The sequence below is a fragment of the Myiozetetes cayanensis genome, unplaced genomic scaffold (genome assembly GCF_022539395.1).
Source record: "Myiozetetes cayanensis isolate MyiCay16 unplaced genomic scaffold, myiCay2020 scf6-25, whole genome shotgun sequence".
In the NCBI taxonomy this organism is placed as follows: Eukaryota; Metazoa; Chordata; class Aves; order Passeriformes; family Tyrannidae; genus Myiozetetes; species Myiozetetes cayanensis.
This window is the reverse complement of record NW_026087853.1, coordinates 12,297,072-12,321,778: the sequence shown is the minus strand read 5'-3', so window position 1 is coordinate 12,321,778 and position 24,707 is coordinate 12,297,072. Positions and strand designations below refer to the sequence as shown.

Genomic DNA, 24,707 nt, shown 5'->3' with positions numbered 1-24,707 from the left:
ATTAATATCACTTTTTTTTTAACTACATATGTTCAAGCTTAAGTAGATACACAATTTTTGCAAAATTAGGTGGTAAAAGTGTATTTTCATTATGTATTTTACATTAAGGAACGTAAATTTATTAACTCTAATCCAAGATTACTTTGGGATTAAATTCAGAAAGCTTTATAGACTTTGTGCAGATCAACACAAATAGAATTGCGTTTAGGTTTGGGGGTTTTTTTCTTTGTTGGTTTTATGGGCTTTTTTTGTTTTGTTTTAAAAAAACATAGATAAGCTGAGATTTTTATAAAAGGCAAGAATCTATTACTGGCAAATACAAGTGTGAAGAACTCATCTTTATCAATACAAATGATGTTTTAGTGAAGATTAAAATTTTAGTATTAAACTGTACATTGTAACACATCAAAGCCATTAAGAAACATGTAGCAGCTTTGGTGCTCAGCAGTAGTTTAACATGATTTTCCAACTATTGCATTTGCTGCCATAGTTCTCACCTCATAGACTGATGCAAACTTTGCCCAGTCCGTGCTTTCCTATTTATACAGCTGCGCTTTTTTTATTTTAAATACATACTCCTAACCTTAAATTTACAGCATTAAGATACTACTTTAATATAGAGCACTTACTAGGAGCACTTCTCATTTTATGTCTGACTTCAGAAGTAATACACTGTACCTGTATAGTCTGAACCATTCTGTTTGTCAGCTCCAGTGCTGCCATTGCAGTGGAAGTACCAAAAGAAGCTGCTCCCCTTTGAAAGCCCCTGACGATACGCCCGTCCTTCCGGTACTGCTCTATCGGCAACCACACCAAGTCCTTCAGACCTTGCACTGAAAGTGAAGACAGAACACCACAGTCAGAAAGTTCTCTTAGATAAGAAGAATGCCTTGAAAGGAAGCAAAAACAAGGGTCAAGATGTTTTGTGGTGAGCTTTTTTGAGGGGAGAGGTGTTGTCTGGTTTTTAGGAAAACCGTCACGTGTCTGAGAAGAAATAAGAATTAACTTACCTAACTGCACCAGCGAATGCATAGGCCCTACTCCTCCCAAAATTCCTGGTAGCTGGTTTTTCTTGATATCATTAAGCCATTCACTGATGGCATAGGAGAACAATTTATCCACACCTAACAAACTAAAATAAAAAAAAATTATTATTTTTTTTAAAACATACAATTCCCAATAAGATAAATGCATTCATTATTCATTGAAGTAAAAGATGTCATTTAAACAAAAGAAAAGCTTTTTCAAGTATCATCTTTTGACACTTCAAGAGTTTATCACCAAGACTAGCATATATAATAAATACTATTCTGAATTAGATGCTATTCTTGAATAACATCTTCGTCATTGAAAAAAAACGAGAATCAAGAAATATTTGTAAAGTCAAAAAACATCTTGGATTTTAGAAGTACATCTTAACAGAAAATTTGCTTTGCTTTTGCTATGTTCAGTTATTCACTATAAACTTGTTCAATATGCAATAGCAATGTTCATCTACATTTCAACAAACTTACCCGTGTCTGTAACAAAGTCTCTTCAGCTTTAATTCTGAGCAGTTCAACTGAGCAAGCCCAATAAGAATCCCAGCCAGTGTTCCCTGTAAGCAAAATATTTTATTATCACATGAAATTACTTAACCCATACAACCTGTAAGTGAGAAATAATTTCACCATCTCAACTCTTACTTGCAGGTAAGAGTTTTTTTCTGCCCAAGCAGATTCTCCCTCAGTCTTCCAAATGCTACTTGTTACAGTGCTACAAATAATGTTACATGAAAACTTGCAAGAGATGAAATTTGGTTTAACCTGCTACTCTAAGAAAAACATGTGGATACAAGTCGGCTTCTTCAGAAATAATAAGCCATAATAAATTATGTAAACATAGCTCTGGTTTTAGTACGTTCCAGGCATTCTAAAGCTACTGTATTTCACATTTTGATTTCTGACAGCTGGGCAAATTCAAAAAGTTACTGCTTCCACTTTTCCATATTTTCTTACTGATTTGCCATGTCAAAGTACAAATCTAGTTGTGCAAACAGGATTTTTCAATGTCTGTTTCTGAGTTCAGGCCAATCATGGAGTTCATAAATGTGGCATGTAAGTTCCATTCTGAGTTAATCAGATTTGGAGGATCCACCCCTTAAGTTTCAATTAAGAGTGAAACAAAGTTAAGTTTTATTGACTCTAATGAGAAGGAAAAAAAAGTGTTCTATATTTGTCTTGATCATATTAACAACGATTAGGGAGCATAAAAATATACTCCCACTCATAAGGGTTGGGGGAAAAACAAAACAAACATCAAATTTTTGTTCTGTAGGGTCAGCATTATACACAAACCTGATCCATTGATACATGTTTGCCATGGTAATCAAGCCGTATTGGAACTTCTGATGTGAAACGAAATTCTCTGGAACATAAAAAGAAATTTTAAAGTGAGGTACGTGGAAAGGAAATAAAGTTACTTATCCTTCCAAAAGAAACTCCTGGTTTCCCATCCTCCTGGAATAGAATACCAGTCTTTTCTGTAAGCCATAAATCCTCTAGTTACTGGGTTCGTACTTCAGAAAAAATATACAAAATACAGTGGTAAATTCTGATTTTATTAACGTCTAGTTCATTTGTAATAAATTTAACAGTCCTGCAAAAGTGCTACTAATCCTTCAAGTGAACATCTTTCCTCAACTTTCACAGCACAATATTCGGTTAAAAACAAAGAAACAAAAAACACAAAGAAAGAAACCCCACAAAATGATGGCTCTGTGGGTAAAATTTAGTCCTGCAACAGGATCTTAATAAAAACTCTGTTAGTGATGTATGTGATGAAATAGAATGACAGCCATGCTCTCACAATTTGGCTCTACATTTCTTGCCAAAGCACACATCTGTTGTTAAAGGCACAATCTGAACATATGTGAAAAAACTTCTGCATAACAAGCTACAATTTTCATAGTCACTTCCTCCTCAGGACTACATTAGAGTTTATCTTGTCATATTTTAATCTTATACTTCTCCCATGATATCCTTCTCCTTTATATACTCTCATCTCCGGTTATATTAGATTTACTTTATATTGTAAGATGTAGAGAATACAAACAATGCTCTTTTTATTCATCTGTAAAACATCTCATTACTGGTTCTGTACATGGCAGAGTTTTAATTAATTTTTATTTCCTCATGCACAGTAGCGTTTCAAAGTTAATAAAATTCATTAGTTACTATCCTGTGATAGAAACAAATATATCTGATTGCCACACCCAGTCAATAAACAGACAAAAAAATGCACCTTTGCCCTAAGGTCTGTATAGTTTATCAGCACCTTTCCTTACAATATTCAGCAGAACAGTTGTGTGTCACTGGAAATTTTGTAATGAAAGTTTACCTGAAAAATACTGGTTGATCACTGTATGACATCGTTTCTTGTGATTCGAAATGATCATCATCTCCATTAACCACATCCATAGAGTCAATGCTACCATTTTCATTTGCTTGCTTGTGTGATGCGAAAGAAATTACTGGACTTGGTTCCTTAAGGCTGCTGACATGCCTGGGCAAACTGCACGTAACTTCAGCACCAGGAGACTTTTTAACTAAGATAAGAAGTTACACAAAATAAACTGACTAATATTTTTCACACTGATTACAGAAAGACTGCATTTACACCATTAACTCTGTCCTTAGTAAGTTCTAATGTTTATTAGTAGGAATTACTAGCAGGACAATATTTAGACTTTTACTTATTAACCAAAATTATTACACGCAGCTTAAGATGAGGTTGATGCATCAGCATAAATAATCCCTCTGGTTTTAATGGCAGTATTGTAGAGTGCTTCATTACCTATGCATTTCAGTATGACATCTCAGCAGGTAAAGTATAGCTGCTAACAAATGCACAAATACTGTTAATAGTGGAACTCTGCTTTTCAATATATACTGCTTCTGCATCAGAGGTTGTAGTTGATTAGAAGTACTGCTTTAGCTGCATACATACATCATTTAATACCTCTTCCATAAAATAGTATGCCTGTCTAATAATTTGAAGTTGTGTAACACAGAGTTCAGTATTATAAATAAGCAACACCATGTATTTGTTTTATCTAATAATTACACCTCATATTATATACACAGTTCTCATCTTTTTCAGAAGCTCTTACTAAATATGCACCAATATTGGTGCAACCTTTTATACAATCGAGATCCCGGGTTTTGAAGACCTTTGTTGATATTTATAAAATACAAAGCTAAAATACACAAAGATTCTGTGTTCCAAAAAATCAGTAATTCATGTTACTGCTCAAACCCGAACACAAGTTTTTATACACACAAGATTCACATGTAAATTTATAGACATGTACACACATTAAAGGAGAACAAAGATGCACTTTTACACTAGATTTTTGAAAAGTATACCTTCAGGATCTGGAGTAACTAAGAGTTCTACTTCTGTAGAAAGGCTAGTGAAAAAGTCCTTCAGGAAAAACAAGGCATCCTAATGGCAAAAAATAAAATACAATCAGATTAAAATAAAGACCCAATTCTCTAAAAACATTATCTATTATTCCAGCTCTATTTCCACACAGTCATGAAACAAAACACATTTCTTCTTTTTGATCCTTTAACACATGCAGAAGCCACATAAAATCTAGGACAGAAACCAGGAAGATCCTCTGGCCACTGCCCACTGCTATATATATGATTTCACGATCAGTCTCGCTCTGTCTTAAAAATCCAGGGTTGTTTTCATCACTCCTACTCTAATTTTGGAAACCGTTCCAGAACTAGGTGCTTTAATGGCTACAATATTTTCTCTCATTTCCACTAAAAGGGTATTTAAGTACAGTTTATATTTTCTAATACTGTCAAAGTCAGTCAAATCATTACAGATCAGATCTCACCACTGCTTCAATAAAGTCATTAATATCTGTGGTGTTAATGTCCTAAAGTTATTACATCCCATTTTCTTTTTCTGACAGATGCATCACACTGTTGCCTTATTCATCCTGTTATTAAGGATCTGGACTTTCTTTTCCATTTTTGTTTCCAGCTGATAAGAAAGACAGATTAAGTAGTAATGACAAGTATTTCTAATATGACTGCATACAGCCTGCCCCATGCTTCCAAACGAGCTGTGGTTAATTACACAGAAGTTGTAAAGGTGAATTCGTTTATGGTACAAAAGATAAAAGGGTTTAACAAGTAAGGCAGAGGGAACACATTTCCTCACTAGATGGCAGTATTTCCAAGCTAATTTTTCAAGATGAAACTATTGCAAACTAGACAGAGTTCAATTTTTCTAATAGCAACATGAAAACCTGGTCTCTAAAGTACGTTGAAGAAAAGAGGAGGGAGATGTGGAACTCCTAAATTATGCTCTTAAAATACGCAAAACCCACACATCTCTCTAAAGATGACAAATTAAGAAAGAAATGCCTCAACAAAGAGTAATATGCACTTTATATTTGCACTAACATATATAGCTTCCTTACTCCTTTTAAAAAAATCCAAATGTTTCCTGAGTACATCAAAAATACTTTGCACAAAGACCTGCTAAAGAAAGTAAAACAATTTCTGTTCTTCCCGCTACTGCACTTGACAGCAAGACCAAAGACATCAGAATTAAGAAGCATTTATGAGTGTCAAGTGCCCTTGACTAAAATGTTGTGAACCCCTTCTGCTTTAATGATTAACCTTCCTCAATTAAAAAAAATGAAGCCGCTTCATGAACAAAGCCAGATCATTCAAGAGTAAGTACATACTTTTTAAAAACGGTGATTCCAAAACCTTTGAGATAATCAGAAATCTCAGGAGGAAAACTTATTGAGTAAACAGCCTTGTCCACAGATATTCTTAGTTTTTAAATTAAAAATCAAAACCGAACCCAAAAACCAACCTGGTCAATATTGAGGCGAAGAGGCATTAGTGAAACACGTAAACAACACTCCTGTGGGGATCTGCCAGACTCGGGACGGACATGTAATGCTTTAACTGTTAACTGAAAAAAACAATAAGGTAAATAGAAGCACTCACATTCACAATTATTAAATCTCAGAACACTAACTAGGAAAAATATTTAATGCAAAACCTCTGTACTTATCTGGTTACACTTAGCAATTATAAAGCTAGAATTGAATAAAAGCTTCATATGAATGTAATAAAAATTACAGGAAACGCCCCAAAAAATTAATAAATCCTTTATAGAACTAAGTAAGACTTCAGTATACCGTAAAACTACAACTCTGTATGTGTAATGAAGTCTCATCATACTCATACAAGTGGACATTTGTTCAAAACCAAATTGAGAAAGCTACCAGAAGCTGTCTTGCACATCTACTTTTTTTAACTGACAGAATCTCAACAACATTAATACCTCACATGCTAACATTCAACCTCACTTTTGAACTAGTTTTAATATCCACAAAGAGTTAAGCAAAAACTACCAAAAATTATATTACTTCAGTGTTCCGTTAACTTGTTCTTTTTCTTGTGCAAGGTTTCTAAGAAGAGTACATAACCCCCACAATGATACCTCAACCACTGTAACAGTAACAAATTAACATATTTCTAACATATTTCATAACTGTACCATGTTTGAATGTGCTTTTCTGGGCATCTCCTTACTGCAGTAGAGATAGAGAAATTTATTCATCTGTGATGTAGCTAAGCGATCTCTAATCTCCAGGTCTTGAACAATAAAAACCTGTCGGGACACCGGCTGCTCCAACAGACAGGATTCACCTTCTGCACCGCATGGAGGGTATACCTCGTGCTGGAATTTCACCTTTTACAATGGAAAGAAAACCAGCAGAATCAGCCTCAGTGAAAAACAGCATTTAACAGCAAAATACTACTTTAAAAACCAAACAAAACAGAAAGCCACACGACACATAGGAACTTTAATAGCTGTCTACTATTTTAAATCTACAGGAATAATACTGGGATTTCTGAAAACCATTCAGTTTTTTACATGCAGCAGTAGAAATCTTCCAATTTCTAGTTGCATACATATTCATATCTTAGGATGCAAACTCAAGACAAAACAAAGAGTCAATATAAGACAATGAACAAGTTTCACTTTTTGTTTTAACAGTGACTCCGCTTTTTCCTCTCAGTGCTGACATCTTCCTACTTCATGGTGAAGCCTGTATCAGGCAATTTTGCAATTCTTGAATTCTGCACCCTCTAGACTAAGGAAAGTAAGGTTTCTTTCCTACCAACTGACTTCTCAAGTGGTTTCTTGCAGTCTTGTTTCCATTTTCTTTACTCACTTTAGTCCATATAAATTCTAATTCATTCTTTTTCTTAACTTCTAAGTAATTCAGAATCATCCTCTTTTCCCTGTCTCTTGATGCAGTTCTCATGTTCAGTCACAGAGCTGTGCTGACCTGCAAACCATTCCCTGTCCCACCACACCCCGAAGGATCCCGGCCTGCAGCAGAGGGCACACAGCAGCACAGCAGCGGCCTCTACTGGCCCGATTTGCAAAGAAACACCCTCTGTTTGTGACATTTGCTCCTTAATTTCTTCTTTAAACATTATTATTAAGTCTTCTACAAGGGCGAGGGGGGAAATCTTTATGCCTCAGTGTTAACACTAACTCATAAAGTATCCAAAAATTAAGACATGGCTATACTAGAAGAGCAAATACACAAATTCTACCTTCATCACCTGATTGCTTAGATTTAGATACTGTTGAAAGAAAACCTCCTGAACTCTAATGGAAAGTTGTTACCAAAGGACTGTCACATTCACACACAGAGCCATGGCTGAAGCTGTTTCTGTCACTCACCTTGCTTAACTGTATTTCCATTAGGAAGTCTGGGTTTCTTCCTCTTCCCCCACATGCTGTATTCCGACCATGCCTTGTTGGTGTATGAGAAGGAGAACTATGGGGACTTCTGGGGAAATAAAAAGAAAAGATACACTTTTGCAGATTAAAGTTATCTCACGGTTAATCTAAAACTAAATGCACTGGATGCAATTTATTAGTATTTTGATGGCTTTCAAAAAAAACCCATTGAAATTGTGTTACTGTTAACCAAATAATTTCTTTTTGCTCTTCAAGTAATGCATACTTAAGCAGAATGCTATGTGCTTGTGTCCCACCAAATTAACATCCATAAAACATTTCCTGAATTTTGACCGTGATAATTTTAATAATTCTTTATCTTACATGTCATCTGGTAAATCTGACTCTCACGCTCCTTAAACCCTGATCTCCTTAGGAAAAATTGACTTCTAATATTACCTAAAACAAAATCCATCCCTCCATTCCCAGCCCTCAACAAAAACAAAAACAAAAACAACAACAGGAAAAAAAATCAGCAAACCCAAACCCAACTTGTCCAGGTTAAGACCCAGGAAAAATACACTCTGGTGTGTGGAGTTAAACTGAAGAAGATTGATTTCTTGTGAGAAGGAAGTAAAGCAAGCAAGGGAGACTGAGATTAAACAGTGAGATTACTCCAAATTAAAAGAACATTACATATTTTTAAAGATTCTAATCTACAGAATTACATCAAACACTTACATGAAACTTTTAGCTGGAGATGTCGGTGGTGCAGTCCCAAAGTCCCTTCCACCATAAAGATGCCAAATAAGAGATATTTCCTTCACAACATAGCGTACCAGAGGAACAGGAAAATGCAGAGGAGCTTTGCTGGTATCTGTTTTTTTAACAGGTTGGCTGAAATGATTTTCCTTTATGATAATTGCATCATCAACCATTATTTTTATAACTGGTTCTTCCTCTTTTTCCTAATTAAAAAAAAAAGTGTATAGCATTGAGAAGATGAAATCTGTTTTCCTTATTGAGATGCCTAATTCTTTCCTATGAAAAGAAAAGCTGCTCTGTACTGTCTTCTAAAGTTTATACAACACTGGATGTAACTGGATTGTTTGAGGAAAATTTCTTACAAAGTAAAGACAAAAGCATATGAAAAAACCTAGAAGCTGAGAGGTAGTTAAAAACAGCAACAACAAAACAACCCAAACCAAAACAAAAACATTTCCCACCCAAACTGTAAATAAAACAAAGTACTAATTAAAAGTAAACAAAAAAAAACACCTCAGAAGAGCCCAGGCTACCATACTATCACTTTTGGAAACAAACCAGCTCAAATGTAACTGGGAAAATACGGCTTTTAATCAGGGATCCAGGAACTACTCCTGTCTATTAAGATGAACACAACCAGAGACACTGTGAACAACATGAACACCGTGCAGAGCACAGACATCAGCGTAAAGCAACACAGAGGCTTTTCTCTGAGGTTTAGCAAGAACCTTAGGTCCTTAAAAATATTGAAAGAAATGAGAGAAATGAATAAAAGATTAGAAGATGTGCAAACTGTTATTTTGCTAAATACTGGGTTTTGTATAAAACACTTTTTTTCCTAACTATGCCACTAGTGCAAGTCAAAATAGCCATGATAAAACATGACTAAAATGTAGGAAAAATGACAATACAATTTAATGTAACATTCAGATCAGAGAACAATTACATTATGCTGACATATAGAAAAATCATATCTATCTGAAAATACTCACACTCATTCCTTGCAGTAACAATGCAGAGTTCCTTTCAAACAGAAAAATTATTTTTCTGCTCCTCTGCCCATTGATAAAAACATCACTAAGTATCACAGAAATCTATGAAATCTATTTTGTCTAAGTCTTACATAGGTTTTTCTCTAATTCAGTTTATATATGGATTTTTTCCAGTAATTTTCAAAGGATCTTACAGCAACAGCAACTTTGGGTGCAAAAAGAATGCAGAAATCATCACTTTCTGCTGGAACATCTCCCATGGCCTCATTTATGAGGTGATGAGTGAATGAAGCATAAGTGGGACTCGAATCTTGTGAGACATTTCCACTTTCATCTGGAAACAGGAAGAGATCTGAGCAAGATGGTTCCTGAGTTTGAGATCTGTCATCCAGAACTCCTGAGAGTTGAAGAAGGGTGGAGAAAAAAAAACATGTTTCAGTGGAAAAATCCTTACAAAATACGAAAATTATTTAAAAAATAACATTTGTTAGCTTCAATTACATCAAGGAAATTTGCTTATTATATCTTGAATCACTTCCTACTATAAATAAATACAATTTTCAAAATTAATCCAGTATACAATTGAAAGTGATTACAATATAATCATAACTAGTTACTAGCATAGATGAACTGAGAAAAGATAGGAAAATTATTTGCAAAACCCCCCACAGATACAAAAACCCCAAACACACCGAACATAGATCAAACATGTTCATGTCCAAGTTTCCCATTCTGGTAGTAAGACCACAGCAGCAATAACCTTCAGTACTACAGTGACTGCTAACCCTCCACCATAAAAAAGACCAGACATCACAGAAATAACGACATTCTCTATTTGCAGTACAAAATCCTTAGGAAATTTAAACCTGAATTACACTCTATCCATGATACAGGAGTAATAATCCTGTGATAAAATCAACCTGTCTTATTCTATCTGCTAATGGAAAGAATTTCACACAGTCAAAAGTTCTTCCTGTGACTCAGAACTGTACCATCTTCCTGGACTCCCTTCATACACACAAGAGAGGTCTTTGATTCCTCCACACTGTAGTATGATATATAAATTTACACCCAATGTTAACTTACAGTCTTACAGAATTTGGGGTCCTGACAGATTCCTTCCCTGCTGCTTTCTCAGTAACACATATCTGACAAGAATCTGCATTATTGTTATTAAAAGCAAGAATGTGTTTCATAGCTTGAAAACTTCAGACATCATAAGTATGCGCTTCCATTCTTACTGCAGCATCTCTACATACACAAAACTTCCAAGCCCATTTTCTTTCCAAAAAGGCTGTACTTTGTGTGTACTTATGCCTTTAGAGGATTCTTACCATTAGATTCTGGTTTCATGGCAGAAGCAGTCTGTTGAGTCTCAATTTCTTCCATTGCATCGCTCATCAAATCCCGTAAAATCTGTTGCTCTGATTCAGCGAGGACTGGTCCGTGGGAAGATGGTTGGCTAAAGGTCTCTACCTATAGGAGGGGAACTATACATAGTTACATCTGAAAGACAACTGCAATGTCACATCAAAAAAGATCTCGCTAGAAGAGCTTGATTCACAGTTCTTAAACTGTGAGAAGAAACACCTTTACTTGATAAATAATCAAGTATGTTGAAACATCAACCTAGAAAATTCATAGAATAGATTAGAATATCATGGTTCAGGACATTTAGATCATGAGATTACTTGGACATAGCTCATATATGTCCTAAAATTTCCTTTAGATAAGAATAAAGTACAACAGGTAAACAGCACAAAACATTTTAAAATATTTAGTGACCAAAGCAGAAAAAAACCCACATTATTTTACTCTCAAGTATCTTTTAAGTTAGATACAATCTGTTAATTTCTTCACAGGAAATCTCATACTATTTGGAAATAGAATGGGGATTAAAATTAAAACATATTACCAAGAAGCACAAAGTTAAGTTGATATTATTTTGCCATGTTATACCTTCATTTTTGGCTTGCTAACTCCACGTTTAACCTCTGTCTTAGCAGGTGGATGTAAATCACCGTAACTTGCAATATACTGTATGAGATTCATTAGTGCAGCACACGAATCAGAGCAGGTACGAATATGGATTACATCGCTGGAACAGTGCAGCTCAAAACGTGGTTTAGTCTAGATAGCAACAATAAAAGGGTAAGAAAGCACTTCAAATCATCCTCAGGTTCCATAAAAATAGCATCTTTACACAGTTGTTTTTACATTAATTTACTTAACTAGCCAAAAAGCATTTAAAAGAAATAGTAAAATGAAGGGAAGTTTTTCAGTTTGCTTGTAGGTATAATAAGGTAATTTTCATTCACAGTCTCTCAGAGATTTTACATTTTACTTTGCCTATGATTAAATACTTACTCTTTCTCCCTCAGAATCAGATTTTACTGCTGTAATGGTTAGTTCCAGCAGTCCCATATCCATAACACGAACATAATCTGAAAAATTATAATTAGAAAAAAAATATTAAGACAATAACAGACACAACCCTTAATATGTATTTCTTGTTATTACACCACTAAAAATAGCATTAAAAAAGTTTTTTATCAGTCTCCAAGTTCAAGTTTCAGCTACTCAAATCAAGAACGCAAATAATTTCAATCCAATATATCACTCCCACTGTCACCATCTGTGTGTAATCTTTCAAGGTATTTATCCTCATCCCATCTGTGCGAGTTAGAGAAACAGAGGCACACACAAGTTGAGTGATTAAGCATTCTACCAGTTTTTTAGCTGAAGTTAGAGAAAGAACACATGTCCATGCTGTACTCATCTTTCAGTGTCATGAATAACTTATTTCCCCTCTTTTCTTGTTTAAAGAAAACAGGCATACATTTACTGTGTCCTTTAATAGACATCTCTTACCTAAGCTAAGTATACACATTTATGGGCACAAGGATTCATTATTTCTCCAATTCACTTCTTAAATATTGATTTAAGTTTCTCAGTCCTTAAAGGTTCTTACTATTTGAATGAGAGCAAACCAGTTGGTATCCTTTTCAGAACCTAAACTCTGTGCCATATAGCACCTTTGATGTTCAACTATTCAGAGTACATATCTCATAAAATGAGATCTCTTTCCTATGAAAATTTCTTTCTGAGAAACTCCAGATTTTTAAAAATATGCTTTTTTTCAAATACCCATTACAGAACTGTAAGAAGACAACAGAGAAATTGCAATTTGCTCTTCTCTAACATACTTCTGAACTAGAGAACTCAGATTTTCATCAACACTGCACTATTCACTCATATTCAACTTGCTGCTCCTTATTTCCTCAGACCTCTTCTTCAATAACCTTTATAGATGCTGAATATGACTGTAATTTTGTTTCTTTAGGCTCTACAATTGATTAGTTCACATCTAAAACATCCTTACCTCTATGGAGGTTGACCATAACAGTATTGCACTTGTCAGACAAGTGCAAAGCAGCTTCATCTAAAATTATCCTAGAACACAAAACAAGACAAAATAAAGATGCTAGACAAATGATGTGCAATCAACCAGCCAAAAGAAACTGGTATAGAAAAAAAATACCTTAAAACACAAATATACTTATCTTAAAGGCAAACTCTTCACTTTAACCTTTCATAATTTCCAAATCCATTGGCAACTAACTACTGTAACATATTTTCACTATCACTAATTATATTGGTTTTGCATTTCAATTTATATATTTGGTCCTTTCCAGAATAAGAAATAATGTTTTTCACATACAGAATTGATACTTATTTCCTTTTTTGCCTTTTTCTCATTTTGATAAAGCTAACATACACATTTGTTTCAAAGGTAATTTAAAAGGTAACTTGGTAAATAATTCACATCAGAACTGGTATAACAGAATGAATATTCAACTGAAGATGCAAAAACAATTACTAAAAGTTATAGAGATGTTCACTAATCACTAAATATTTAATTAATTAATATACTGTTTCCAAATCACAAATATTTAAGGAATCCTAAGATGTTTCTAATTAATCAAACAGACACAAGATCATTTCAGGACATCTTTCAACCTTCTTAAAAATGCAGAATTGCTGGTTGTTAAAGAAAGCAATCCAAATTAAAAAATGTATTAAAAAATTATTTAGCCTAATAAAACAGAAGGATTACACATAAGCAAAGTATATTACAAAATATGTAAAGCAGTATGATCATTTACACAACAAGAATGCTTCTAAGGTCAAAGAAGCAGACAGGCATTACAAGTTTTACAGGAGCTTCCATGAATTACAATCATTTAAATCATACCTGAGAGTAGAAGAGGATTTATCGACTGCAACACTGCTTGAAATGCTGAAAGTTTCAACAGTAAGTAGAGATCTGACTGGCAAAAACAATGGCCTAACAACAAATAGGAAAAATAAATGAATACTCTGTACCTATTTCAAAGTGCAATCAAAGCCTTACAGACGACCTAACTACATCTTCCCAGTCCTAGGCAAGTGCATATTCTACTTTAAATTGCTTCTTTAAATTGTTTAAGGGATTTCTGTTAAGTACTTTTTCCAAAAAAGCCTAAATAAATATTCTTTTCAGTATGCAAACTCAGACATTCTTGAAGACTAAATATATAGCTGCAGTTCCACCAAGTGACATACACTTGCATTTTATTTACCTGTAGTCAAGAGCACAGCTCCACAGATGTACATGAAAAGTTGTAATTGTAGCTGGAGGATTATATCCCAGAACAGGTTCATCAGAAATATTTAAAAAATATAAAATCTAAAAATAAAAAACAATGTTATTTTAATAGTTCAATATCTGTTAAATAAATAAACAATCATCTATTGCAAAACAGAAAATCTGTAACAGGTATGACAATAACAAGATTAGTCAAAAGAAAAAGAGTGAACAGTCTCAGGTATTTAAAGGTGCTTACTCAGTGTCTTTATATAGAAAAGCATGGAATGGAAACAAGGCAAAAAACCCCATCAAAATTGCAGCTTCAGAGGTATGGAAAAGACCCAAGTGGCTCCTTGTATAAAGTCTCACAATTCATTTTTAAAATCTTGCCAAAATACAGTTTCATTAATCTTTCTTTGCAGTCGTCACTACAATATTATCGTTTTCTTTGCTCTCTATCTAAGGTAACACTGGGGCTGGGGTGAGAAATATGCTCAGAGCCAGAAATACGTGCACAAGCACTGTACATACAGATTTTCCATGTAGTACCACATAAAATAAACACCTGTCCTCCTCTTTAAGATCTGTCATATTTCCTTCTCAAATCTGTTGCACTATAAAAGTTCTTAATTTATTCTGAGCCTGAGGCATACCATCAGTGCTAGCCTTTAAATTGTTTCCTCTAGCTGTCTCTTTGGGTAATTTTTTATTTCACCCCTCACCCTCCAAAAAAGATTCCCAAGTGGATTGTTAATTGAGCAAAAATTCATAAAGCAAATATGGAACATGGTTTAAAGCAGGTTACACGAACCCACAGGAATATCATTCTAAGAAGAAAGTAATGACACAGCAGAGTCTGAAGTTCAGCTCCATGAAGTTATACAATATCAATGCATATAAAAATAAACACAGCATCCATACTGGAGGATAAGAAGGATAAATCTGAATGTCAGGGTTTATTATCTGTAATCCAGTATGGTGTAAGTACATGCAACTACATCGCTACTGTGCTAATAGCAGGTCCTGCCTCACATGTATTTACACACACAGGGGCTCCAGCCCTGGCTGCCGTGCTGTCCCTCTGCATCCACACCTGTGAGTACAACCTTTCTCATTCAGAAGTGTTTGTGTAAACTGCTGCTTACTGCCTCCCTCAAGTCTTCTCCATTACTGCTCTTCAAACGATGCAAAACAGGGAACATACAAGGGATAAACAAGACTTGAGGAATAAAGCAAGCAGAAAGGAAAAATGGGAAAATGCTTTCAGTACTTGTGCAAGTAGCACATTTGCTGTGTTTTGAGGGTGATTTTTCACTAAAGAATGATTTAAGTACTTAAATAGCATTGCACTACCAAAATTCTCATCCAAAATCCTAAAAAAAAAAAGAACAACCAACAAAAAACCCAACAAAAACAAACACCAAGAAAATCAAACACTCAAACAAATCTCAACAGAACAAAATAATCCCCACCCCACCCTGACTCTCTGACATGTTGTGGATTTAGGATGATGAGAGGAACTGCACCAAGGGAATACACAAGTAATAATTTCAAAGCAAGACTACAGCCTATCAGTGATATTAAAAGAGACAAGAAAGAAAGAATATCATTTCAAAAGAAGAGTATGATAATAAGACATAGCTTAACACTGAGATTTCCCATCAAGGTTTAGTTTGATACCTAACGCCATTAAAGCAATGAGACTAAAATTGAAGATGTAGTTGAGAACACTGTAGCAACCTGACCTGTTCATGCCAGCTTAAACCTGAAGGCAGTACTCTGTGCTGAAGGGTGGCTCCTCGTAATCCAACAGCAACTAGAAATTCCTGCACAACAAAGTTGCATGACTTAGTTTACATGGAACACATGGAACTATTTGGCATCTAGATTATGAAATAGTATCATCCCTCTGTTCCCGAAATCTCCAAGTGTATAGAAATGAAGAAAGGACTGGGCCAGGATTACACATTCAAAAAACCCTGTTCCCCAACACAGAAACCCTGGCTAATACAGTCTCATACCTTTTGCAACAAGATAGTTTAGAAATAACAGTTTTGTGGTGGTGATGGATGGAAGGAAGGCCACCTGCACATTCACTCCAGCATTCACCAGGAATTACCAAGAGTACCAACCCAATGTAGTTCTTTCCTATACTGTTCAAATCTGAGCCAATTGAGCCCCCCACACTTTGCTGGTCTGCAGGTTCCTTCTCCAGGTAACTCCACCCTGTTTGTCACCAGCTAAGAGGTCATCTTTTAGCCACACCAATGAATGCTACTGTTATTTAGTTGTGTCACTCCAAATAGGTAGGTAAAGGCTGCCTATTAGATGACACTGCCAGTAAACTGAGCAGAAAGCTTTAATTCTTTTTATATTTTCTTGTCTGTTTTGGCATCAGATTAAAAGTCAACAACACAAACAAAAAAAACCAGAAAAAACTGTCCAAGAAATGCCTTCAGTAATGAAATACAGTGTGATCAGCAAAGTGAAACCTTGGAAGAATTAATAAATTATACTGATACTTAAATTTTAGAATCCAGTCATAAGATTCTAACAGAAAATTACAGTTTGAGGATGAATGTCTCAGAACTACATGGTTTCATTATCTATAGCCCTTGTAACTCCATATCTAGATGAATCCACATAAATTGAAGTACCTCAATTCATAAAAGCACAAATATAAAAACACAAACCTTTGTATTGCTCTCTACTTTATCTGATTGGATTTTGACTGCAACAGTCAGCATACTTGGACTGTCCACTCCCACACCATCTGAAGTAGTCCTGCTAAGACCATCTTCTTCAGAGAAACAAATAGTAGGTTCTAACCAATGGGGACGTATCGTGCTGGGCAGTCGTACTTCAGAGGAAGGGACAACCCCATCTACCAAACCTGCAAAGAGATTTTAAAATTAGTTACCTCAGGCTTCAAAGCTGTTACTGATGAAAGAGTGAAGGAAAATCCTTTTTATGCTTTATGCTTATAAAATTATTTTAATCACCAAAGTTAGTCCTGAACACTGATGACCAAAACCTGTGAAGGGAAGGTCACAGGTGATCCAATATTTAAAACCAGGGTTCAAGCTAAAATCATCAGACTATAAGGTTTGAGTTTATTTGCCCAACAAAATGGTAGAGGTGAAATAAAGGACAGATCTCCAGTGGGTTACGTGGAGAATTAAGAACATATCTCTCCATTTTACGAGGCAGTGCCACACTAACCTCTAAATGTACAATAATTAAGCCTTGTACTGCCAAACTCACAAACTACACATCCAAAATTCTTTACCTGCTGACTATAAATAGCTACCCAGGAAAGACACAGCAGCCACTGGTAATCTAACTTTTTGAATAAAACAACCAATAACACGTAGGAAGCTAGTACTTTCATAGTAAAGAACAGACTGTACAGCTGACTTGCCAGTGGATCACAATATCAATGAAGACTAGCAGTTGCCAAGGAGAAGTTTGAGCTAAACTAAGTAAATATACCTATCATAAAGTTGCATTACCGTAGCATTTAGAAACTTCAGCCATGAATTAAATGTTTTGCCAAATGATACGCTATCAAATAAAAAATAAAAAAAAAAAAAAAAATACAGCCTTTCTCCTAAAAAACTTCAAGTTCATTTCAAATTTAGTCCCAACGCCATGTCAATGCCACCCCTACCTTGATGATATAAATTGAGGCTGCTAGAATGGAGACAAACATAGTGTCTGTCCTCAAAACCTTCATATTTAGTCACGCTGAAAAGGGAACCACTGTTGAACTCAAACCAAAATTCACCGTACTTTCCTTCCAGTGTATTTCCATCATCCTGCTGAAGGAAGGATAGAAAGGATAAAATTATTGTTTGCTGAGAGTTTGATGCATTTAGACAATCTTAACTAACATAACACTTGCTACCAACACATTTTCCTGCTTTATTTAGTTATTCTCATGCGAAGCAAAGTAAACACAATTGGCAAAATATTGTATTGCATTATTGCCTATTTATAGTATAATAGTATGAAGATTACAGACTTACTGTTAAAAATATTTGTTCTTTCTACAGCATGAAGGGACCCTGTGGTCAACACAACAAACAGCTTTTTCCAGTATCAGGGCCTCACCTTTACATCTGTGAATACTGACACTAATCCATGTGTCACATTCAGCAGAACAGACAGAAAGCTTTGCGAGTTCTTGTTCTGTGAGTCCAGCTTTTTCCTTCTGCGTGAACGGTAGTTTGGATCAACAGTGGAATAATACTGTAGTGTTTCTTCCTCAGATCCACTCTCATCATCTAATAGATAATATGAAAAACAACTCAACTCATTCTCTAACTAGTACACATATTGTGCCAATAACTCATTGTTTTTCCATCGGTAATGTAATTCAATTTCACACTTGTTTTACTCAATTAAACAGTAATCTACATTTTTCTTCTCTATTTATGCTTTCTCCTTAGTTCACAAAATCTTTCCACTAACAGTTTAATCACTTCAGCCAATTATGCTTCTAAATCACTATAGTCTAGATGATTTATTAAGTGTATTACCATAATTAATTGCAGATTTAAATTGACTAAAGCTGTCTTTACTGAAAGTGTTGATGAGCTGACTGGCCACAGATAGTCCAACACCGTAAGAAAGGTTTTCAAATGTTTCTACAGGAGATGGAGCTGTGGGTTCCCACAACAATAAATCATTGCTGATCCTAGGAAGAAATACATTGTCATTACACAAAATATGTGACTATATTCCCACTTTATATTAAGTCAGTCAAGCATATTTTCTTTGCAGACTTCATATAACAGATTTTAGCTTCCATAAACAAGACAGAAAAAAAAAGTTCAAGAGTACAGGAAGGAATAACATATTAATGAGTAAAAGCAATAAATAATGTAAGTAACCTTTATTCTGTAATTATTGTATGCACATATCAAAATCTAACATTTGGCAGTAGCACAAAAGCCTCTGTAAGTAGGTACGTATTAGCTCAGTAGGTTGGAGTGAGGGTGAGAAAACCCTACTTTCATCACATCGATTTTCAACCAAGTTGCAGGAAAAATTTGTTCTTTTGATTTCAAGTGAGTGTGTCTGCTAGGGTAAAGACAGATATGACACTCAGTGCAGAAATATTCCAACAGAATATTCAACGGAAGGTTCAGCTTTGCCACTTTGGAAGTGAAAAATACTCTAGAAGTAATACCTATCAGAGGCTAAAATAGTTCAGCATCTCTCTTGCATCTCGCATAGCACAGTACCAATCCAGTAGTATTTTGTTGTTTTTCCGACAGAAAAGTCACAGAAATAAAAGCTGAACACCCATCTGTAAGCTGGGTTTGTTCTGTCTACATTTTTGTAAATCTTTGTAATGATTACAAAATTGGCTCAGGATTTTTTCCCTGACTGCCTTGTAAACTCTAGATTTTTAGATGGAAAAAATAAAATGGAGTGCAATACTTTCTGAAGTACAATGATCTACTTAAAGAAGAAATCAGAAAGATTAGAGCAAAATTAAATACTGTAAAGAGAGATCTGAACAAAATATTCACTGAGAGCAAAAGACTGTTTAGTTTTACCCTTTGTTCACAATATCTGCCAAACACTTATCAGATGGCTGCCAAGGCACTGATCAGATGCCTGAGACAATGCTGCCTCTGATGTTAACTTGGAAAAATATTTATATAGCATTTTATGTTCTTAAATAAACTATACAAGTGCTACACCTGCTTATTCAACTGCTTTTAGCAACGGTGAATACAGAACTAAGAGTACTAAGGTCATGATAACCAAGCAAAAACAATTATCATACTTGCCTGTTGTAAAGCTTTTCATAAAAGCTTTTGTTCGGTAATGTTAAGTGAATGTTTGGTAACATGAGTTCCAGTACATAATGAGAATTGCTAATTGTTTTATCCTGAAACTCAGTCATTTCTACTACATCTCCTGGCATCACCATCTGGGGAAAAAAAAAAAAAAAAAAAAAAAAAAATTCTTAAGTAAAAAAAAACAAAACCCAAAAGTGGAAGCCAGAAGATGCATATTAAGCAGTGAGAATGTATTAATTTTGTCTACCATAAGCACAAAGCAATAACAAAACTTTATAGTACCTCTTCATTTTCAAACATGACCCTACGAGAAGAAAAAGGAGAAGGCTCTGGTCTTCTAATATCACAGACATCCTTCAAAGAATGAGACCCTCCTTCTTCTTCCTCTTGGAAGTTATTATCACCTTCTTCCTCCTCAGCTGCTATCCTCTCCAGAATAGAGTGCACAGCCAGAGGGTTTATTTTCAATACAATCCTGACATTGGAGAAGTTATGCAGAATAAGCCATTAGATATGTTTATAATGTTTATATTTATGCAGTGTCACATGTCCCCTAGTTCTACTGGTTTGACACTAAATACATACAGACTAAACAGCTCAAAGACCAGGGATTTTTTTTAATTAGATAGTAACATATTTTATTACCCAAAATAATACTGCTAAGAAAAAAACAAACTTATGCATACAAAGGGACATGGAAAATAAATCATCAGGTGAAAGAAAATGTTAGTGTCTGCTTTTTTCAACTCCATCAGGTGACCATTTAGGTGACCTTTTTTAAGAAAAACCTGGCACTCTCCCAAAATAATGCTTGTTTCACTAGATCATTAACAGCTATTCAAAATACGGCATGATGAAGTATATTGTATGTAAACACTGTTACAACAAAATTTATTTGTGCCATTATAAAACTAAAAAATCTCCCTACAAATTTGCTGTCAGGAAGCCACTAAATTTTGTGGCAAAAAAGTACACAGCAAATTCTGTAGCAAATCTAAAATTGCCTCTTTAAACATCCTATTACATGCTTCAGTTGCTAGGTCTTTCTCCTCAGTAAGTCTGAAGTATTGTATTGCCCTGCATGTGATACAAGCTGCAATTATTCAGTCTCAATATAGTTATTCTTACTGTTATTCTGGCTTATTAATATATTATATAATTATATAACTTACATTATTATATTAATATAAAAATATAGTGTCACTATATAATATTTAATCCATTAATCTAATATTTTGAGGCAACACTTGACTGGGGGGGTTGTTTGGTATTCAGTCTTGAATGTAGGAGAAAAGGTAAAGTGACAAAAAAATGGGAAATGATTACAGAAAAATAACAGTGCTTCTTAAAATCTAAACAACCCACATTAAAAAATCCCAATTTTTTTTTTTACCGAGGCCAGTCAAAATTGTCTGATGATGATGTTACATCTCCATCTGTGCCACCAGACACTTGAAAAAATTTTTTTGGTGTTTCTGCATTATCTTCTTCAAATGAACCTGAATAGAAAGAAATTTTTTAAAAATTAACACAGGAACGGCAACTACTAACTTCAGGTTAGCTACTCCTCAGGCTAGAGTCTAATGCAGCAATTTTCAATGCTAATTACTAAGCTACTTAGGCAACTTTGGTTGTCTCTTTCTCCAAAAAATACCAACTTTTAGAAACAAAAATTATTTCACATTATTTTCTAGCTAGCAGTAGTTAGAAAACAAGATGCTTCTAATGCACAGATATCTGCATTTACACTTATAGCATCAATACATTTTGTTACAGCCTTGGTAAGTACACAAAATGACACATAAGCAGAAAAGTTTGCAAATATAAATCGTTTCACAGACTTATTACTTTGAGGGATATTAGAGACATTATTAAAATTATTAAAATTTTCTCGATGGTTATTTAGGGAATCAACCACAGAAACACAGACTTATTAGGACTGGAAAGGACCTCTGGAGATTATCTAGTCCAACCTCTCTGCCAAAGCAGGGTCACCTAGAGCAAGTTACACAGGAACACAACCAGGCTGGTTCTGAATATCTGCAAAGAGGGAAACTCCACAATCTCCCTGGGTATCCTGTTCCAGTGCTCTGCCACTCTCAATGTAAAGAAGTTCTTCCCTGGGTTGAGGTGAAACTTCTTGTGTTTTAGTTTATGTCCATTACTCCTTGTCCTGTCTCTGGGCACCACTGAAATGAGTCTGGTACCCTCCTCTTGGCACCCCAATCTGAGATATTTATGTGCATTAATGAGATACCCTCTCAGCCCTCTCTTTTTCAGAGTAAAGAAATCCTGCTCCCACAGTCTCTCCTCATACGAGAGATGCTCCAGACCTCTCATCTTTGTTGCCCTCTGCTGGACCCCCTCCAGTAACTCCTTGTCTTCCTTGTACTGAGGAGGCCAGAACCAGACACAGCATTTCAGATGTGGCCTCACTAGAGCCAAGTAGAGAGAGGATCAGCTCCCTCGACCTGCTGGTCACACTTCCTGATGCATGGCAGGACACCATTGCCCCTCCTGGCCACGAGAGCACACCTGCCAGCTCACGGTCAACTTGTCAACCACCAATTCTCCAAGGTCCTTCTCTCCAGAGCTGCTCTCTAGTAGGTCAGCCTTCAACCTGTACTGATAGTTACTCCACCACAGGTGCAGTGCTCTACACTTGATCTTGTTGAACCTCATTAGGTTTCTCCCCACCCAACTTTCCAGCCTATCAAGGTCCTGTTGAATGGCAGCACAGCCTTCAGGTGTATCAGCCACTCCTCCCAGTTCTGTGTGGCCAGCAACTCGCTGAGGGTGCATTCTATCCCTTCCTCCAGGGAGGGATACTTCATTTCTAGACTTATAACTTGTATAGCTGTAGTAACCCCCTAGGAATCTACAAAACTTACCTGGGATAGAGATCCCAGAGACAACACTAAATTGAAACAAACTATTATAACAATGTAACAGAAAATAGAAGAAACACTAGCTCAGATCTCAAAAACCAAGAATGCAAGCACTACGTTAGCCTCCTATTAGTTTTGTTTTGACTTATGTTGGTATTTAGTACAGAGCACTAAACATCAGCAGAGATATCTACTCATAAATTCAGGTGGAAAGATGCTCCCTGTGTTAATCCATGAGAGGACCTGTTTTTCAACTATATAGTATTTGGGAAAATAAACAAGAACACTTGAGTATAATGTTAACATTCTTACCAGTTAGCTCTTTAAAGGTAAGCTCTAATTTAACTTGTTCTGGAGTTGACCCTCCTATAAATTCAGTTTTAAATTCCAAATCAGTAAATTCAAGATGAAGAATCTCCTTCTGAAGTGATTTCTTAAACCATGGTCCTCTTTCTTGATCTGACCGTAGGTCAGGTATTGGGAAGCGAACAGAGAGATTTAATGCTGGGGCAGTGACTTGAACTGAAACTCTACAGTTTGCAGGAGTTTGTGAATCATCCAGAAAAACTTCAGTAAATGCTTTATGCTAAAAAACAAAGTAAATGAAAAAAAGAAAATGAATTAGAGAAAATTGCATTAAAAGTGACTATGGGGAAAGCTTTTTGACGATGCAATATCTAAAACAGAAAAATATTATTTTTGTATCAAAAAAAAATCACTAAGGCCAACTGCTATGACTCTTAGGATATTTTTCTATTACTGGTGCTGTCAAGATTCTATTTAGTTAGAAGTCAAGTATTTTCAGAAGTTAGCAATCCTTCAAAAAAAGGTCTGTTTTTGCATCTTTCTTTTTCTCTTATAGACAGACTACCAAACAGTACTCAGCTGCAGTTAGGAAATACCATATCTCAGAAATATTTTTTAAATTGTGATTGTTAAGAAACCAGGAATTACTATCCCGTGTATTTGCCTCTTTCAGAAGTCATGTAATCCAGCTCCTGTCACTGACATGTCCTTCAAAGCCTCCTTGAGTGCAGCTTTTCGCTAACAAACACTGAAAAGAATCAAACTCTCAGGGCACAACCATATTGATAGAAATGACTGATGTCTTACACATTCTTTAAATAAGGGTTCTTTTAAATAGGTTTGAAGACTGATTTTTTTGGAATCAATCAATGTAGCAATAAAACTACATGACACAAAACAACTATTTGTTGCTGTGTAGTTAATTGGATTAATTATTCCTCAAGTACTTCAAGAAAAGTAATCCAGTTTAATGTTATTGTGCCAAAACTACTTCTGTGGGTCCCTAGTCACTAGAATGCAAAGCATATGCTCCCCATCTTCTTGTGACCTCACCCCAAAAGCAGGCAAAGAGAGGTAGAAGCAATTGGGCTGACTGAGACACAAAGATTTCAATATACAAGTGGAATTCTCAGCAACAGTTTATATCAGCTGCTGGAGAGCATGATGGGACAGTTCATGGATGAGAAGTCAGTCAAGATTCCTCTTTTTTGCTCAGTTCTGCTTGCTTCTATAAGCTGATAACATAAGACCTAAAATTGTCTTTAGGTCTGTTATCAAACATGCAATCACTGAATCTCAAACTGAGAACCTATGTCAGATGGCTACTGTTCTGTGTCAAAAGTTTAAAAAACCAAACAAACAAACACATAAACAACAAGCAACAAAGAAAAGAACAGAACACAAAGAAACAAACCCCCTCACATTAAGAAAATAACCATCAACCACCACAAATCAATCAGAACTAGCAATCTCAGGCTTAGTGCCATCCTGACTTCCTCCTGCAAAAAACCCAACAAGTTTATTAATC

General features: G+C 35.3%; 1 protein-coding gene across 2 annotated transcripts in view; it reads right to left on the bottom strand.

Moving 5' to 3' along the window:
• ATG2B (autophagy related 2B) overlaps positions 1 to 24,707 on the bottom strand; it is a 44,905-nt gene that overhangs the window by 2,182 nt on the left and 18,016 nt on the right. The window contains exons 15-40 of one of the 2 annotated variants that reach the window (XM_050335309.1): positions 23,186 to 23,459; positions 21,379 to 21,484; positions 20,268 to 20,460; positions 19,974 to 20,116; positions 18,711 to 18,868; positions 18,283 to 18,455; positions 17,840 to 17,990; positions 16,863 to 17,062; positions 15,915 to 15,995; positions 14,162 to 14,268; positions 13,795 to 13,887; positions 12,922 to 12,992; positions 11,907 to 11,983; positions 11,499 to 11,669; positions 10,874 to 11,015; positions 9,734 to 9,936; positions 8,524 to 8,750; positions 7,783 to 7,888; positions 6,580 to 6,774; positions 5,887 to 5,988; positions 4,407 to 4,485; positions 3,379 to 3,586; positions 2,337 to 2,406; positions 1,515 to 1,597; positions 1,011 to 1,132; positions 679 to 833 (exon numbers count right to left, since the gene is read on the bottom strand). In XM_050335309.1, coding sequence (XP_050191266.1) covers positions 679 to 833; positions 1,011 to 1,132; positions 1,515 to 1,597; positions 2,337 to 2,406; positions 3,379 to 3,586; positions 4,407 to 4,485; positions 5,887 to 5,988; positions 6,580 to 6,774; positions 7,783 to 7,888; positions 8,524 to 8,750; positions 9,734 to 9,936; positions 10,874 to 11,015; positions 11,499 to 11,669; positions 11,907 to 11,983; positions 12,922 to 12,992; positions 13,795 to 13,887; positions 14,162 to 14,268; positions 15,915 to 15,995; positions 16,863 to 17,062; positions 17,840 to 17,990; positions 18,283 to 18,455; positions 18,711 to 18,868; positions 19,974 to 20,116; positions 20,268 to 20,460; positions 21,379 to 21,484; positions 23,186 to 23,459 — 3,690 coding nt within the window. Of the gene's footprint in view, positions 1 to 678; positions 834 to 1,010; positions 1,133 to 1,514; positions 1,598 to 2,336; positions 2,407 to 3,378; positions 3,587 to 4,406; positions 4,486 to 5,886; positions 5,989 to 6,579; positions 6,775 to 7,782; positions 7,892 to 8,523; positions 8,751 to 9,733; positions 9,937 to 10,873; positions 11,016 to 11,498; positions 11,670 to 11,906; positions 11,984 to 12,921; positions 12,993 to 13,794; positions 13,888 to 14,161; positions 14,269 to 15,914; positions 15,996 to 16,862; positions 17,063 to 17,839; positions 17,991 to 18,282; positions 18,456 to 18,710; positions 18,869 to 19,973; positions 20,117 to 20,267; positions 20,461 to 21,378; positions 21,485 to 23,185; positions 23,460 to 24,707 lie in introns of both variants that reach the window. The other variant, XM_050335308.1, reaches the window with a different exon arrangement.